This window comes from Lissotriton vulgaris, chromosome 3_1 (assembly GCF_964263255.1).
Source record: "Lissotriton vulgaris chromosome 3_1, aLisVul1.2, whole genome shotgun sequence".
Classification (NCBI taxonomy): domain Eukaryota; kingdom Metazoa; phylum Chordata; class Amphibia; order Caudata; family Salamandridae; genus Lissotriton; species Lissotriton vulgaris.
The window spans coordinates 391,008,474-391,022,502 of NC_141689.1; the positions used below are offsets into that span (position 1 = coordinate 391,008,474).

General features: G+C 42.5%; 1 protein-coding gene across 1 annotated transcript in view; it reads right to left on the reverse strand.

The window, feature by feature from the left end:
* The window catches only part of EMB (embigin), a 115,077-nt gene that overhangs the window by 64,660 nt on the left and 36,388 nt on the right, over positions 1-14,029 (reverse strand). The window contains exons 2-3 of the mRNA XM_086960611.1: positions 11,104-11,175; positions 5,030-5,222 (exon numbers count right to left, since the gene is read on the reverse strand). Of these exons, the coding sequence (XP_086816737.1) occupies positions 5,030-5,222; positions 11,104-11,175 (265 nt within the window). The remainder of the gene's footprint in view (positions 1-5,029; positions 5,223-11,103; positions 11,176-14,029) is intronic.

The following is a 14,029-nucleotide window of genomic DNA, read 5'->3' on the forward strand; positions in this document are numbered from 1 at the left end:
TGATCCCTGGTTAGAGTAGGCACAGAGGCGAGAATTATCGAGTCCGCTGACCCTGGTTCACGACCCTGTCGTGCTAGAGTCAAAAATAGGAGCAATGGGTTAAGATGTAACCCTACAGAGACAAGAGTTTTTCCCCGCAATTGACAGGACCACAGAGTTGGAGAACAGATATCAGAGACAGAGGACATTGCTACAACTTTGCACCAATAGATGTCCAGACTCTCAGACGCCACCAGGAATCTCGAAGCTAGAGCAAAAGACATATAGGGGTGCACCTGATGAAATAAAATGTGATTAGTCAGGTTCCTAGAAAACTGTGAAAGGGCATCCTCTGCACAATTATTAGAAAGAAGGCTGCAATCAATACTCCTTCCCTAGGAAAGCTTCTACATTCTTCGTGATTGAAAGCACCCATCAAGCATTTATACAAAGAGTTTCGCCATGGGGTACTATTCTGCCCTGTGCCAACCCGATTCTTGAACAATAAGAATATGGATGAAATCCTCAGTTTTACAAGGGACAGTCCCCAACTTCTTAATGACTCAAGACAGCCTTGATCTTCCTGGACCATGTACGACTTGTGCAACGGCAATGCAAATCTTTTGAAGAGGCCAAGATGAAACTGGGAATCATGAACCGGAGTGAAACTAAAAGTAATTTTCCAGTTCCATGCTTTCTTTTTCGACACCCTAGAGGCAATCTGGGAATGGATAGAGGAGCAACACTTTAAGCGATGGCACTGCACCTCCCCACCCATCTTTGGGGAATGAGTATCAAAGGACCCAAAGGGGCTCCCCTTTTGAAAACAGATGCAACCACTCCGTCTGTAATCCCCGCCTAACTGAGTGTCACTTGGTTCCAGCACAATTAAGGATGGAATGGGATTGAGGGAAGATCACCCTGTTCTGCCATGGAGGGTGCGACCCCAGTCCCCAATGACCCTTCACACCCAACATCATCATGAGATGTTTAAAAGATACTCATAGCCTACACTATGGACGGTATTCTATAGATCTTTGCAGAAGTAACTAAAAGATGATGATGTGATATTCTGAATGCAGACAAAGGAAGTGGAGGGATGGATGGAGAGGGACTTGGTATGCATGTGATTTGTTCTTCCCAGAGAGCTGACTTCCCCAACCCCTCTACAGAGGGGAATTCTTTATCCAAGTTTTCCATTATGCTATGGGGTACAAGAAGAAAGGTTGTTGGAATAACTACAAGACCACTTATTTTTACTACTTTGATTGTTGGTGGTAAATATCCCTGACTCCGCTGCTCACTTAGAAGAGGTTTATGAACGGGATTTAGGTCCTCTTACTGATGATGACTGGGTGTGGCACTGGCTTCCCTGCAGGAATTACTAATAGTATCACAATTTTGACACATAAAACTAAAATACCTACATTGTGCCTATTTTACACCAGATAGACTGTTTAGAATGAGGTTGGTAGACTTACTGCTCTGTCTGAGATGTCTGAAGTAAAACAGGGACCTTGTTCACATGGTTTGAAGTTGTGAGGTGACTGCTTCCTTTTTGGGAGGGGTGTGCTCTCCTTGTTGGCCCGGGTGGTGGAATGGTGACTTCCCTCAGACCCCAAAATAATTTATTTTTACATATTGTGGTGGATTTAGATGACAATAGATACAAAATGGCATTATTATGGATTGGTCTCCTGGTAACTAAGACAGACACTTCTAAATGTTGGAAGGACTCCTTCATTGTAGAATGGGAAAAGAGCTATTATAAGGACTGTTTGCTTGGCAGGAGAAGGCAGGAAGAAACACTCAAGATTTTGAAAGACTAGTGTTATTATAAGGGCATGTTTATTTGAGCTCTGTGGTCAGAAGCCCTGGCCACAGAAGTGTGTGTACCTTTAATGCAGATAAGTAACACAAAGTGAATCTTGTCATTGAGGAAGAAGAGATTTGATGATCATAGAAGTGGGGTTGTTAATTGCTATGGATGGTTGGGGAATGTTGTTTACATATGATGTATGACTCCTTTTCTTTGGTAACATACAAAATTATAAAAGGTGTTAGAAAAAGAAAGAAATGTTTTAAAATATGTACATCCAAACGATTTAAAGAGTACAATAGTTTGTCTACACCATGTGTACTTTTCCTGGACTACTTCCAGTATGCAACCCATCCATGAGCAAAATTTTTACTGTATGAGAAATTCTGCTTCTGTTACTGTATAAGAATACTCGGAGGAAATGCTCTTTTTTGTAGGATTACCCTGATATTTTGTCCCTCTTCATTTTGCTAGATTTAGTGCTGGTTTACTAACTGAACAGTGGGGTACTGATGTCAGCACCCACTGCACTCTGACCTCTAAAAACATGTAAAATTGGCTAATTACTGATGGGTACATTTAACGTATCTGTAAGCCCCTAGAATGTGGCACCTTGGGAACCGGGGCCTGTAAGTTAAATGTAATTAGTGGACTACAGCACCTATTGTACCATCATTCAACTGACAGTGTAAAGCATTTCTTAGGGCTTGCTCCTGCAGAAAGAGTCTGCAATTTTAAAACTGCAAATTCGACTTGCCAAAATACAACTTTTGCCAAGCTCCAATCTTCTTTTTTTAATGCTTAAAAGTCAACCCCAAAATAGGTGCCTAACTGACAATAGATTCAGAAAAGGGGGTGGTGATGGACAGAGTTTCTGAATTAAGCAGAATACTCCTACCCAGTCAACAGATCAGGGCTTGATCCATCACCGTTTTTTAGCTCACTGCACCATCCCAGCTCAGAACCTGGCTACATGCAAATTAGTCTGTCCCCGTCCCAGTGCATCATGGGAACAGGGCAAACCAAACTACCAAGCCAATTCTTATACTGGGAAGGAAACAAGCTTCCGGGGACCGGTTTCTGGCATTACAGCAGTCTTCGGCCCGGCTTGCTTGAATCCTGATGGTGCAATGAGCAAGGTTCTGAGCTGGGATGGGGCAGTGAGATAAATAACGGTGATGGATCAAGCCCTGATCTTTGGACTGGGTAAGAGTGGTCTGCTTAATTCAGACACTCTGTTCATCACCACCCCCTTTTCTGAATTAACTGACAATAGGGCACAGCACATAGTATTTGAAAAGTAGGACATGTGTACTTAAGTTGTAGCAGTAAACAATCTAAACTTTAGCAAGGATTGCTCTACCAAGAAAAGCACCAGGTTAGGCCATAACACCTTATATACAACTGCAGTTTGGGAATAGCTAGACTCATGGTTCAAGGACTCAAATTAATAGAAATTTAAAATACCATCTAATAAAAAAGTAAGATTTTAATTGACTGTTTTTAAAATGCCACTTTTATAAAGTTGCCATTTTCATGCCTAAAGCCTCTAGTACCCCTTTGAGAGATAATCCCAACTATCCCCTGGCAGCCTGCTGGGAGGTGGGCACTGCTCTTAGTAAAGGAAGCAAAGGGCCTTGGTTAGATGGAGGTGTGCCCTACTCCCGTCAGGATGGACTTGGGCATATGGTCACCAACTGTGTAAGCTTCAAAAGGGTAGCCTCTGTCATAGGACTGGAACTCAGAAGAAGGACTGAGCCTACTGCTTTACCTTTGGAGTGAAATCCCAAGGGCAGGACTTGCTCTTAACTGAACCCAGGACAAAACATTGGGCTCAAAGGGGTAGTTGGCTAGACCCCTGTTAGCTCTAGGAACACAAAAGCTCCAAGAAGCCTGAAACATAGAATAGCCCAGCTGACCAGCTACAACGGAATTTGTTGTGGGCCCTGCTGGTAGCTTCTGGGCGATTGAGTCCTAACTCACCAAGTTGTGCACAAAAGGTCCTGGACCCTTGGCTGGTGTTAGAGTGTACACTCTCAAGATTGCAAAAGTAGGCAGTTAGAAACTTTTTCTGAACTTTATTATAAAAGAGGCTACCATGGGAACACTGCACGCCAGACCACAGCCACTGTCGTCGCATTGCCAATCGAATTCAACTTGCTGGTTTGCCATACAGAAAGTAGCTCTAATTCCAGAAATGTGTCTAAGTGGAGGATTTTACCAGGACCAACGTCAAGCGGACCCCTGCCATTGTCTAGCCCTCAGTCACCTCAAGCCAGCACCATGCATTGCTGACAAGAAAACACCACAAGAGAAATGAATAAGTCAGAAGGTAAACTTTTCACGGGGACAAACCTGGTTGGGGCTCATCAGCCAGGTAAAGCTTGATTCCAGTTACCGTGTGCACGGAACCCACATCTGAGCATACCGGTCATACTTAAGACGACACATTAAAGTATACATAAAAGTGACAGATGGAATGCTGAAATTAAAAATACTCGGGCCACACACCAGTCCATTGTTATTTTGCACACCACGCTACCTCAGTTTGGACCCAGCAATATGTAAATCAGTCTTGACCCTACCCAATAAGGTTTATTTTGTAGGTGTAAGTAGTATTTAAACTCACTACAGGTGCGTTGCCTGACCGGAGACATGTTTTATGGTACCACTGTAGTGTGTGGCACAATTAGTGCTGCAAGCCCATTAGTCTATTATTTACAGGCTCTGGGTACAGGTAGCACCATTTACTAAGGACTTAAAAGTAAATTAAATGTCCCAATTAGGTGTAGGACAATTTGATCATGTTTTAGGGAGAGAGCACACGCTGGTTAGCACTGGTTAGCAGTGGTATAGGTCACACAGTCTTCAAGCCAACAAAACTTAATTCAGCAAAAGAGGAGGGGTGAAGGCAAAACGTTTGGCCTTTTTACCACCCAAAGGTTTCACATCTAACAAGAACCCTTTCCCAACACTGACAGTAAATATGGAGGGGTGAACGGTGCCATACCATAGCACCCCAGAAAGGCACTTACATCTGCCAATAACAGGAGTATATATATATATATATTATTCAAACAATTCTTATCCATCCATGGATATCTCCTGCGTCCTTCGTTACACTGATAAATACAGTTTAACTTATATTTGTAAAGTGCCTTGAATTAGTAAGATACAAAGTAATTATCTAACATAGTTAAGTAGTACCAGACAAAGTAGTAAAATACTCACTTATACCAAGTGTGCCATTTTGATTCTGTGTTGTTAATGGCAAACTCGGTGCTATTAATGTTCTCCTCGCCATGCATCCAAATGACTTCAATTGGAGGCTGGATTTTGGCTTCTGAACCGGAGAGCTCACAAGAAAGTTCAATTGTAGTTGGCTTTTCAACAACTACATTTGAGTTCACTGAAGACGAGAATTCTATTGGAAATAATAACACCTATAAGAGTTTTTCAGAACTACAGCATGTCAATATAATTTTTCAAGAAACATGGGAAAGATCTTCATATTTCCTACACACAAAGAAAATAAAAGGTGGATCTTTTTCGTTTTAACTTTTTAAAATACAATATGCTTACATTATTTCATTATTTCATTCAGATCTTGACATAAAGCCGTTTTAAAGGGTTTCATTGGGAGCAGAACATTCTTAAATCTAAATTAAAAGCTAGTTCTTTCACCCTGGCACTAACTTGGTCTAGGCAAAAAAGACAAATATTCACAATAAATGTTAAGGCACGAAAACCATCTTAATTACAGCCAGCAGATTAACCTCCCATGTAGAGTTTAATACAAAATGGACCTTGCAATTTTACGAGTGTGTGTGGCCCCATCTTCTCACACCATAATTCAGAGAGACTGGGACATTTGTCTAAAGCTCGATGCTCCAGTGGCTTTTTTTCTTAAAAACCCTATTGAGTCTCCTACTTCGAAACAAGAAGATGTCCTTTATTTGAGTGAGTATACATTAATTGAAAAATCCATAGATAGATTGAGATAGTATTTAACTGGTCTATTGTCCTATAAACCCTAATAAGTGTACAACATTGTAAAGGTGTGTGTGATGAGCTTGAAGAGGGAGCGTTTCTGGATCAGGACCAAATGGAGGTCTTGGAGATGCAAGTTCATGTGACTTTAGTGAGGTAGTGTGAGTCTGGCGGTCACATTCTGAACTACTTGGAACCTTTTGGTGAGCTGGGCTGTGGTACCTATGTAGAGGGCACTGCTAAAGTCAAGCTGGCTGGTGATGAGGGCTTGCTTCACGGACGGGTGTCCTGTGGGTGTCCCAATGGGAGCCACTTAAAGATTTTCGTGAGCAGTTTGAGGGTGTGGAAGCAGGTCCATGCAACTGCATTGACCAGCTTGGCCATTCAGATTTGGTGATCAATTAAGATTCCAAAGTTCCTGGTGGAAAGGGATGGGAGGGGAGGGTGACCAGTCCTAGCTCACTAGGGTACCATGTCAGGAGCCAGCATGAAGTGTCTTTGCCCCAAAAACTACTTTGGTTTTGTAGCAGCTACATTTGAGGTTGCGGTTGATCCTGTTCCTCCGATCTTCTACTGAAGACATGCACCTAATAAAGTTGGCTTGGGTGGAGGAAGAGTATTCTGAGATGGCCAGGCAAGAGCTGATGAGCTTCTCCAGGAATTTGGACAGTTACAGAAGAAGGGAAATGGTTTTGTAGTTGCCCATCATCTGGAGATCTGTCACTGGTGTCTACAGCAGCATAGGGTGAGGGTGTGTTTTCAGGAACCCAGGTAGGTGACTGGGGCGAGTGGCAAGTTAAATATGGGAATGAGGGCTGTGCAGATGGGGTTGGGACCTTTAGCAAAGATGTAGTGGGGGCATGGGTCCGAGAGGACTCCCAAGAGGATGGGGTGCATGGCGTTGGTGGTATATGTGTTGGAGGTCAAAAGCCACAAGGTCAAGGTGGTTTCTAAGGTGGTGCTAAACTTAGTGTGGATGAAGTCGAGGAGAAAAAAAGTCCAGTTGTGGCACAAAATTAATGTAGATGGTTTTGATTTTCTTTGAGACGTAGTTGGATAGTTGAGTGCAGAGTTCCCAACAGAGGCTAGCTTTGACAATAACAAAGATTTTCTTTGGCGGTGTTGGAGTTGTCACACATCCAGTCAGAGAGAACCAGATTATTGATGGTTTGGAGGCACTGGTGGTAGATTTGGAAGATGGATTTGTAGTACGTTTTTTCAGTGTTGTCTTGGGAGTGGCACAAACGTCACTCCAGTTGTTTGCAGCAACGCTTTGTGAGTAGGAAGTCCTTGGTGTACTAAGTGGCTTGAGGCTAACAGTGAGGTTTCTGGGTGGTTTTCAGAGGGGCCAGAGATTCCGTACTGGATGTTGCCCATATATTAAAATTAAAATACATTATATGTTGGTAGATGGGATGCAGAGTGACAGAGCTCCGAGATCGATTCATCCTTTGGGAATTAGTTGCATTAGCATCAGGAAGTCTAGGTGCTGGTGGTTCTGGATTGATTGGGCAGGTGGATGTTGAAATGATGAGGGAGTAGTCAGTCCAGGTGAGTTTGGTAGGTTTGTCTATTGTGATTTTGGAGAAGCTGGCGAAGATAGGGTTGAGGTTGTGTCGAGCCACGTAAGTGTGATCATTTTCCCACTGGGAGAGTCATAGGATGCTGAGGTCATTCCAAGATGCTGGTCTTTCAAATGAAAGTTGGGTTGCTAAGCAGGATAAATTAGTAGGACGCTACAGTTCAGAGCAGCAATGAGGCATGTGAGGGAGAATCTAAAGTTAAATCTGGGTCTGGGGATGGAGAAGGGGGCGGTATAGTTGGGCTCCCCTTGGGGTTGCGGTGAGCAGAGTAATGATTTTTAATGCTAGGTGTCCCAGCCAACTGCCGGTGTCGACATCGGTGACAGTGTAGTTGATTTCTTTGTGGTACATGATGGGGAGAGGAGTTGGCCTAACGGCTAGGGCGGTCGACCTCGAATCTGGGGAACTGGGTTCGTGTCTCGGCTATGACACTAAACATCCAGTGATTCTGGACAAATCACTTAATCTCCCCGTGCCTAACAAAAATGAATGAGTCCTCACGTAACGCAACTGCTGCTATGTAAGGCACTGTAATACCCGATTTGGGTCAAGTTCACGATATCTAACATTCTATAAATTAGAAAAAAAAACACATTTTTTTTAAATGGCTATTCCAGTCTTGCCCTGGGAATTTGTACCTGGGTAGGGTGATCACTGCTATGTCTTGGTCGATGCAGAGTTAAGATAGGCTTCTATGAAGAATAGGAGATCTGGAGAGAGGTTGTGCATGAGGTCCCAGACTTCAATGGTGTGTTTGTATTGAGAAGCAGGTACTTGAGGGTGGAGTGTGTTTTGTTTGAGGTGTCGCTGGGCATAGGGTTTGTTGCAGGTGAGGTAAGTGTTTCTGATGTTGATGTGGGGGTATGACATGTGAAGTGGCATGCAGGGCATGAGAATGTGCCTTCCGCCATGGTGGGGGAGGTCTGGGTGCAGTGCAGGAATGAGCACCTGGGCTTGTGAGTATCTAGAACTGTCGGCCGATTCATGGCATCTGTGGTTGTGGTGGATGGAAAGCCAGAGGTCTTGGGGTTACACTCAGTAGTGGTGCAGATGGACGAAGACAGGCAAGCCTTGGTAAGCATTGGGTCCACCAGCGGGGAGCCTGCTACACATGTCCACAAGACGACCACTATTTTGTAGGCCTCGGGAGGGGGCAGGAGATCCAGAGGTTGGTGGGTGGGGTGAGCGGGTCCCGAGAGGAAGGGCCAGAAATTCTTGGTCAGAAAAATTGGGTGGGGCAAAAGCACCACTAGACAGAAGGGTCAGGCAAGGGTCAGAAGACCTTCTGCAAATGCTTGTCCACGCTGAGGCTGCCATTTGAAGGCCTCCGAAATAGGGGAGGAGATCCAGAGAGTAGTGGGCATGGTGAGGGATGCTGAAGAGGAGTGAGGGGGTAGAGGGGGGTAAAGGTAATAGCGTAAAAGGAAAGACCAAAGACGGAAAAGAAAGATGACAAAAAGAAGGGCAGAAAAGTGCAAAAACATGAGGGGGAAAAGACACGAAGAGAGACAAAAGGAAAAAACAAGAAAGAGAATTTACTCCAATTTATTTGACCAGATTCCTAGTTTAGCTCAGAAGTAGACCATGCCTTTTTGGCTTCACCTACTAGGACTTGCACTGTAACAATTGAGCAAAGAACGTAAGCATTTACGAATGCTTGCATGTAAGGAGGATTACAATGATCTTCTCAATTGTCTTTTGATGAGGTGCTGGTCCACTTACAGACTAATACTTAAGGCAGCACCAGATTCACTTCATGCAGGTCAGAAATAATAAGGTCAAAAGATCACATGTAACATTGCAAGATGGCAATCATTTTCATTGCCTAATGCTAATCTTATTAAAACGTGTCTTAAATGCAAAGAAACGACAGATGTCATTTACTCCTAGGTCAGGTGTCTCCAACCAGTTGATCGCAAGCTACCAGTAGCTCACATAAACCTTCAGGGTAGCTCCCAGTTTTGAATTCATTTTTAATTAATAACTGCAATAAATAAGTGTAGACTATGTTAATTTTATTTTACATTATTATTAAGCTGCAGACAGCAGAGCCTGATAGCGAGCAGTGCTCCACTCAAGATTTATAACCCATGTGGATCACAAGGTGACAACTGAAGCACTGAGGTAGTTAACTCTTAAATAAAAGTTTCTCAACTCAATATTGGAGCATGAGAACAAAATTATATTTCTGAATGCCTTTAAATGAGAGAAAAATAAAATGAAGAGTTAACTAAAAGATTAAGTTAACTCTTCATTTTATTTTTCTCCCTTTTTAAAGTGTCTCATTTGCAAACATAAGGCATCTTGCACCCAGTGGATGGTAGACACGGTGCCATATTTATAACTGAAAACTACAGGCATTTTCTATTAAATGGGAGAACTTCAAAGTGAAGAAATGTTTTTCTATGAAACATTGTCTTAATGTTTTTTTTTCTCTGCTTTAAATTAATCCAATAAAGTCCTAATGTTTTATGATGCATGTTTCTTCACTTTAAATTCCTCACATTTAAACAAATGATTGTATTTTCCTGTTATAAATATGGCACCCTGTCTACAGGTCACTGGGAGTAATATGCCAGCTGTTTGTAAAGACACTTTGACATGGGAGAACATTCAAAAACAGAGTTGTATGTACTGAGTATAAACAGAAGTTAAATCTTCAGTTGAATTTTCTGCCATTTCAAAGTGTTACATTTATACACAGCAGGCATCTTGCTCCCAGTGGCTGGTAGACACTCTGCCATATTTAGAACTGAAAAATACAGCAATTTGATTTTTAAACGGGAGAAATTTAAAGTGCACAAAAAAGTTCCATCAGATGCACAAAAAAGGTAACATTTTTGTCTGCACTTGAAGTTTCTCCCATTTAGAAAATAAATGGTTGTATGTTTGTGTTGTCCATGTAACGGTGTCACATATGGCCTGTGCCACAAGTACACATAACACAGGCTCTCGGTCACCCATACACATATATCCTATTCATTCAAACACACAAATGTTCATACATCCCCACAGACTATGCACTCACTGACGCACATGGTAGCCCTACCAGAGTACCCTGGTCACAGTATTATATTCAAACCATAGTATCGGGCCCCAGGGACATTAGGTTTAAAGTCAATGAAGCTGGGCAAGGGGTTATCTGGTAACAATGCGGGAGTAACTTGGCCTTCCACAACTCACAATGATTTTCACTGATCAGAAGTAGGTCTCACTACAGAAATGTTGGAAAATCCCTGTCCTATATTATCTTGTAATCATCAAAAAGTATTTAAACGGCTATACAACAAATTATTGATTTACAATGTTCACAAATATTGTATTTTTAACAAACTATTCTAACAATATTCCAATCACACTTTCAGAATATATTTTCTTCTTCCGCTGTATCTTTCTATAATCACGATTCAATGCCATAAGTCAAAATATGTGATGACTTACAAAGGATGCCCTTACACGTAGAGAACGCTTATGAGTGGAGTCATCGTTTGTGGCATTCACTGTAGCAGAATGAAGCTCTACTTAGAGCCCTGCAATCAAAAAATGACCACTCTATGAGACCTATCTACAAAGAAAAACCAACAATAAGAACAAACAAAAAAAGGACAGAAAATTTGCGCTTTTAAACCCCTCCTGCATCAATACATTTGTAAAACATCCAGCAGCAAGAAACAATATGAACTAAGTTAAACAGTAATCATTTTGTTAAAAAGAATCTTTTGATCAATTTACCTGTTACACTATGTTTTGTAGTCAAGTCATTAGAGTTTTTCTGATGGTCTCGGTGTCTTAAAACATTCGGATCTGTTAAGAAAAAAAAAACAATCAATGGTTCAGATTATATTTTTCTAAAATGAACACGGGCACAGTTATCTAAAACTGTTGTGTATGCTAGAAATAATTTCACGTGTTTATTACATTTTGTACCGCAAAAAAATCAATCCATTATAAGACAATAACATTTAGGACCTGGTTTAGAGTTTGGCAGATGCAGGAATGCGCCAAAACACAGCAGATGTCCCGTCTGCTTTATTTAGAATGCATAGATATATATCAACAATAAATAGGGCATATGGGAATTCTCCCTTCTTTTGGCAGATGACAGCATCCATTAAAATGTAAGTCCACCCCTTAGTCTCCAGTCACTGTACATGACAAATGATGTACACTAGAGCAGAATGGCAGCTGTGTTTACATACAGAACTATGGATGTGATAGTACTGACCCTCACCCCGCCCACCACACACCAATCTCACAATCGAGAATGCTTAATTTGTTATAAAATAAGTAGAAAAAAACATAGGTACAGAGGCCGAAGATTTGTCTGAGAAGCACATCCCCAAAATGCTAGGCACACTGAATACATAGGTTGCCTCATTTTGATTCCAATCCATAACTATGTCTATCTTCACACTACATGAAGTATTTCTATTGAACTCTTGTAGGTTCCTTTCCGCCGCTTTTCCATTCCTACAGCTAACTGCTTAGCTTCTCATCTTTGTTTCTCCTCTCTCTCCTTTTCTCTTGCTCTGTGTCAAAGCCTTGGGATGAAAGTTAAGTCCCGGTCTTAAAAAATGAGCGCCATTGCCCGTCACCTGAAACTACTGGCACAAATAAGCACTGGGGGGGTGATTTGTGCAAGAAATATTCGTCACCAAGATAAAGTGCCACTCCATAATGTCAAGTTGAAGAACTGAAAAGCAATAAAAGATGGAGCACAGTAGAAGTGAAAAGTTGCCTTTACCGTTATGTAAATGTGTGTACTTGGCAAGGTATTAAGAAAGTTTGGGTAGCAAATGTGCCTTGTCTGCATGGTCACCCCAGATTTTGTGCCTCTTTCTGGACCCTGTTTGTTCTGGTATTAGGACCTACTGCCTTTTTGACCCTGCCACCTTTGGACCTAAATGGTAGTAGTTAAATTGATTTCACCCAATTTGGCCTGTTAAACTTCCTTTAAGTCCATTGTAAATGGTGCTTAGAATGCATGACCTCAAACAACAAGAGCCATGGGCAATCTCCATGGTGGGGAATATAAAACTTAGGGCCTCAAGGGTGAGCTGATCTCAAGTCGAACCCTATTTCACGCAAAAAGTCTCCCAAGAAAGATTGTATTAGTTTACAATTTTACAACATTTTGTAATTGCAGGATTACCAGCCTATTCCTAAACACACACAAAAGGTTTGACGGCATGTTCTCACACACCTACCGGGCGTCATGCTTCATCATAGGAAATCCCCACACTCTCCAAAAACGTTAGTTTGATGAAGAGCGAGTCTACACCCTGGGATCAGGGAGGCACTTGATTCTAGCCTAGGTTCTGTGAAAATAGATTAAAAACAATCGATATCCTAGTAAGGTTTTTACTGTGTAGAGTATCACTTTTGATTAAAAAATAGGTGTTGCCTATCAGAGAATAAGTACCCCCAACTCCACAATTGCAGCAACATGTTTCTGCCTAGAGTCTCAACGGAGTCCATGGCATTCATGAGGAGAGATGTTGGATACACTTTATGTATATACCATTCGTATACACTAATGTAATAGTGGCCTAATACTTGCCACTCGGACTCAGTCCAGTCCCAAGAAAAAAACTTTTTTTTTAAAAACCTAAGTGGGAGGAATTACATATATTTGATGCGGGCAGGGAAACAGATCTGAATATTGGTCACGCCTGCAGGGAGAAGCATTGTTAACAACTCCCTGCGGGCAGAAGCATTACCGGCTTCCACTGGATGCTCCGGGCCTCCTTTGAAGATGCAGTGGGTGCCCCTGCTGGGCTCCAGGGCACCCACCCTTTCTTGGCCGGGCCCGTAATATTGGGCCCCGGGGCCAAAAGTGGCCCAGGGAAGGGGGCTGCATGGTCCCTCATCCCCTCTAGTAATTGGTCAGGCCCCGGGGATGGGGAACGCCGGAGCCAAATTGGCCTGGAGAGGGGGACAGTGTGCTCTCCCTCCCTTTAAAAGGTGGAGGGCCCTGTGGGATGGGGTCCCCATGGTTAAATTGGCCCAATTACATGCCCCTACCCCTTAACAATATGGCCTGGTCCAGGAGACAGGTTCCCTGGGGCCAAAATCGGGCCAGGGAGTTGTTAAGTAAGGAAGATCAAATGGGTATTATTGATGACCAATTAGCAGGGATTAGATATCTGCTAGTATACAGGAACAGTTTGAAAAACAAAGGGAAGCTTTAGCACTACCTTTTTTGATTGGAGATGATAAGAAGGGCTTCTCCTATTTTGTTTCAGGATCCTCAGAGACAACCAATTTCCAATCACAGTAGGAGAGAAAAACAGTCTTACATTTGTCAGGAAGAGATCTCGAAATAATGCTGTGTCGAAGGAGCTCAAGACAGATGTGCCTGGTAGCAACTGGGTTCTGCCGTCTTGAAAAAGCGGCTTCATTGAACTTTTATACTAAGAGTAAAAGAATGTGCTGCAAAAGTGGGACGGGAGAATTGTGAGGAAATAGGATTGGGTGGTAAAACTTCTCCATTCAGTGGTTAGTGCATAGGATTGAAATGGTACCTCAACCACCAGATAATTACTGGACCTGGAAGACTTCACCTGAAGACAAAGGTTCTGCTGGAGGAACACTTCTATCTTCGGCTGGAAGAAGAGGACTTACTCAAGGACTCCTGACTCCCCTTGCCTAACACCCA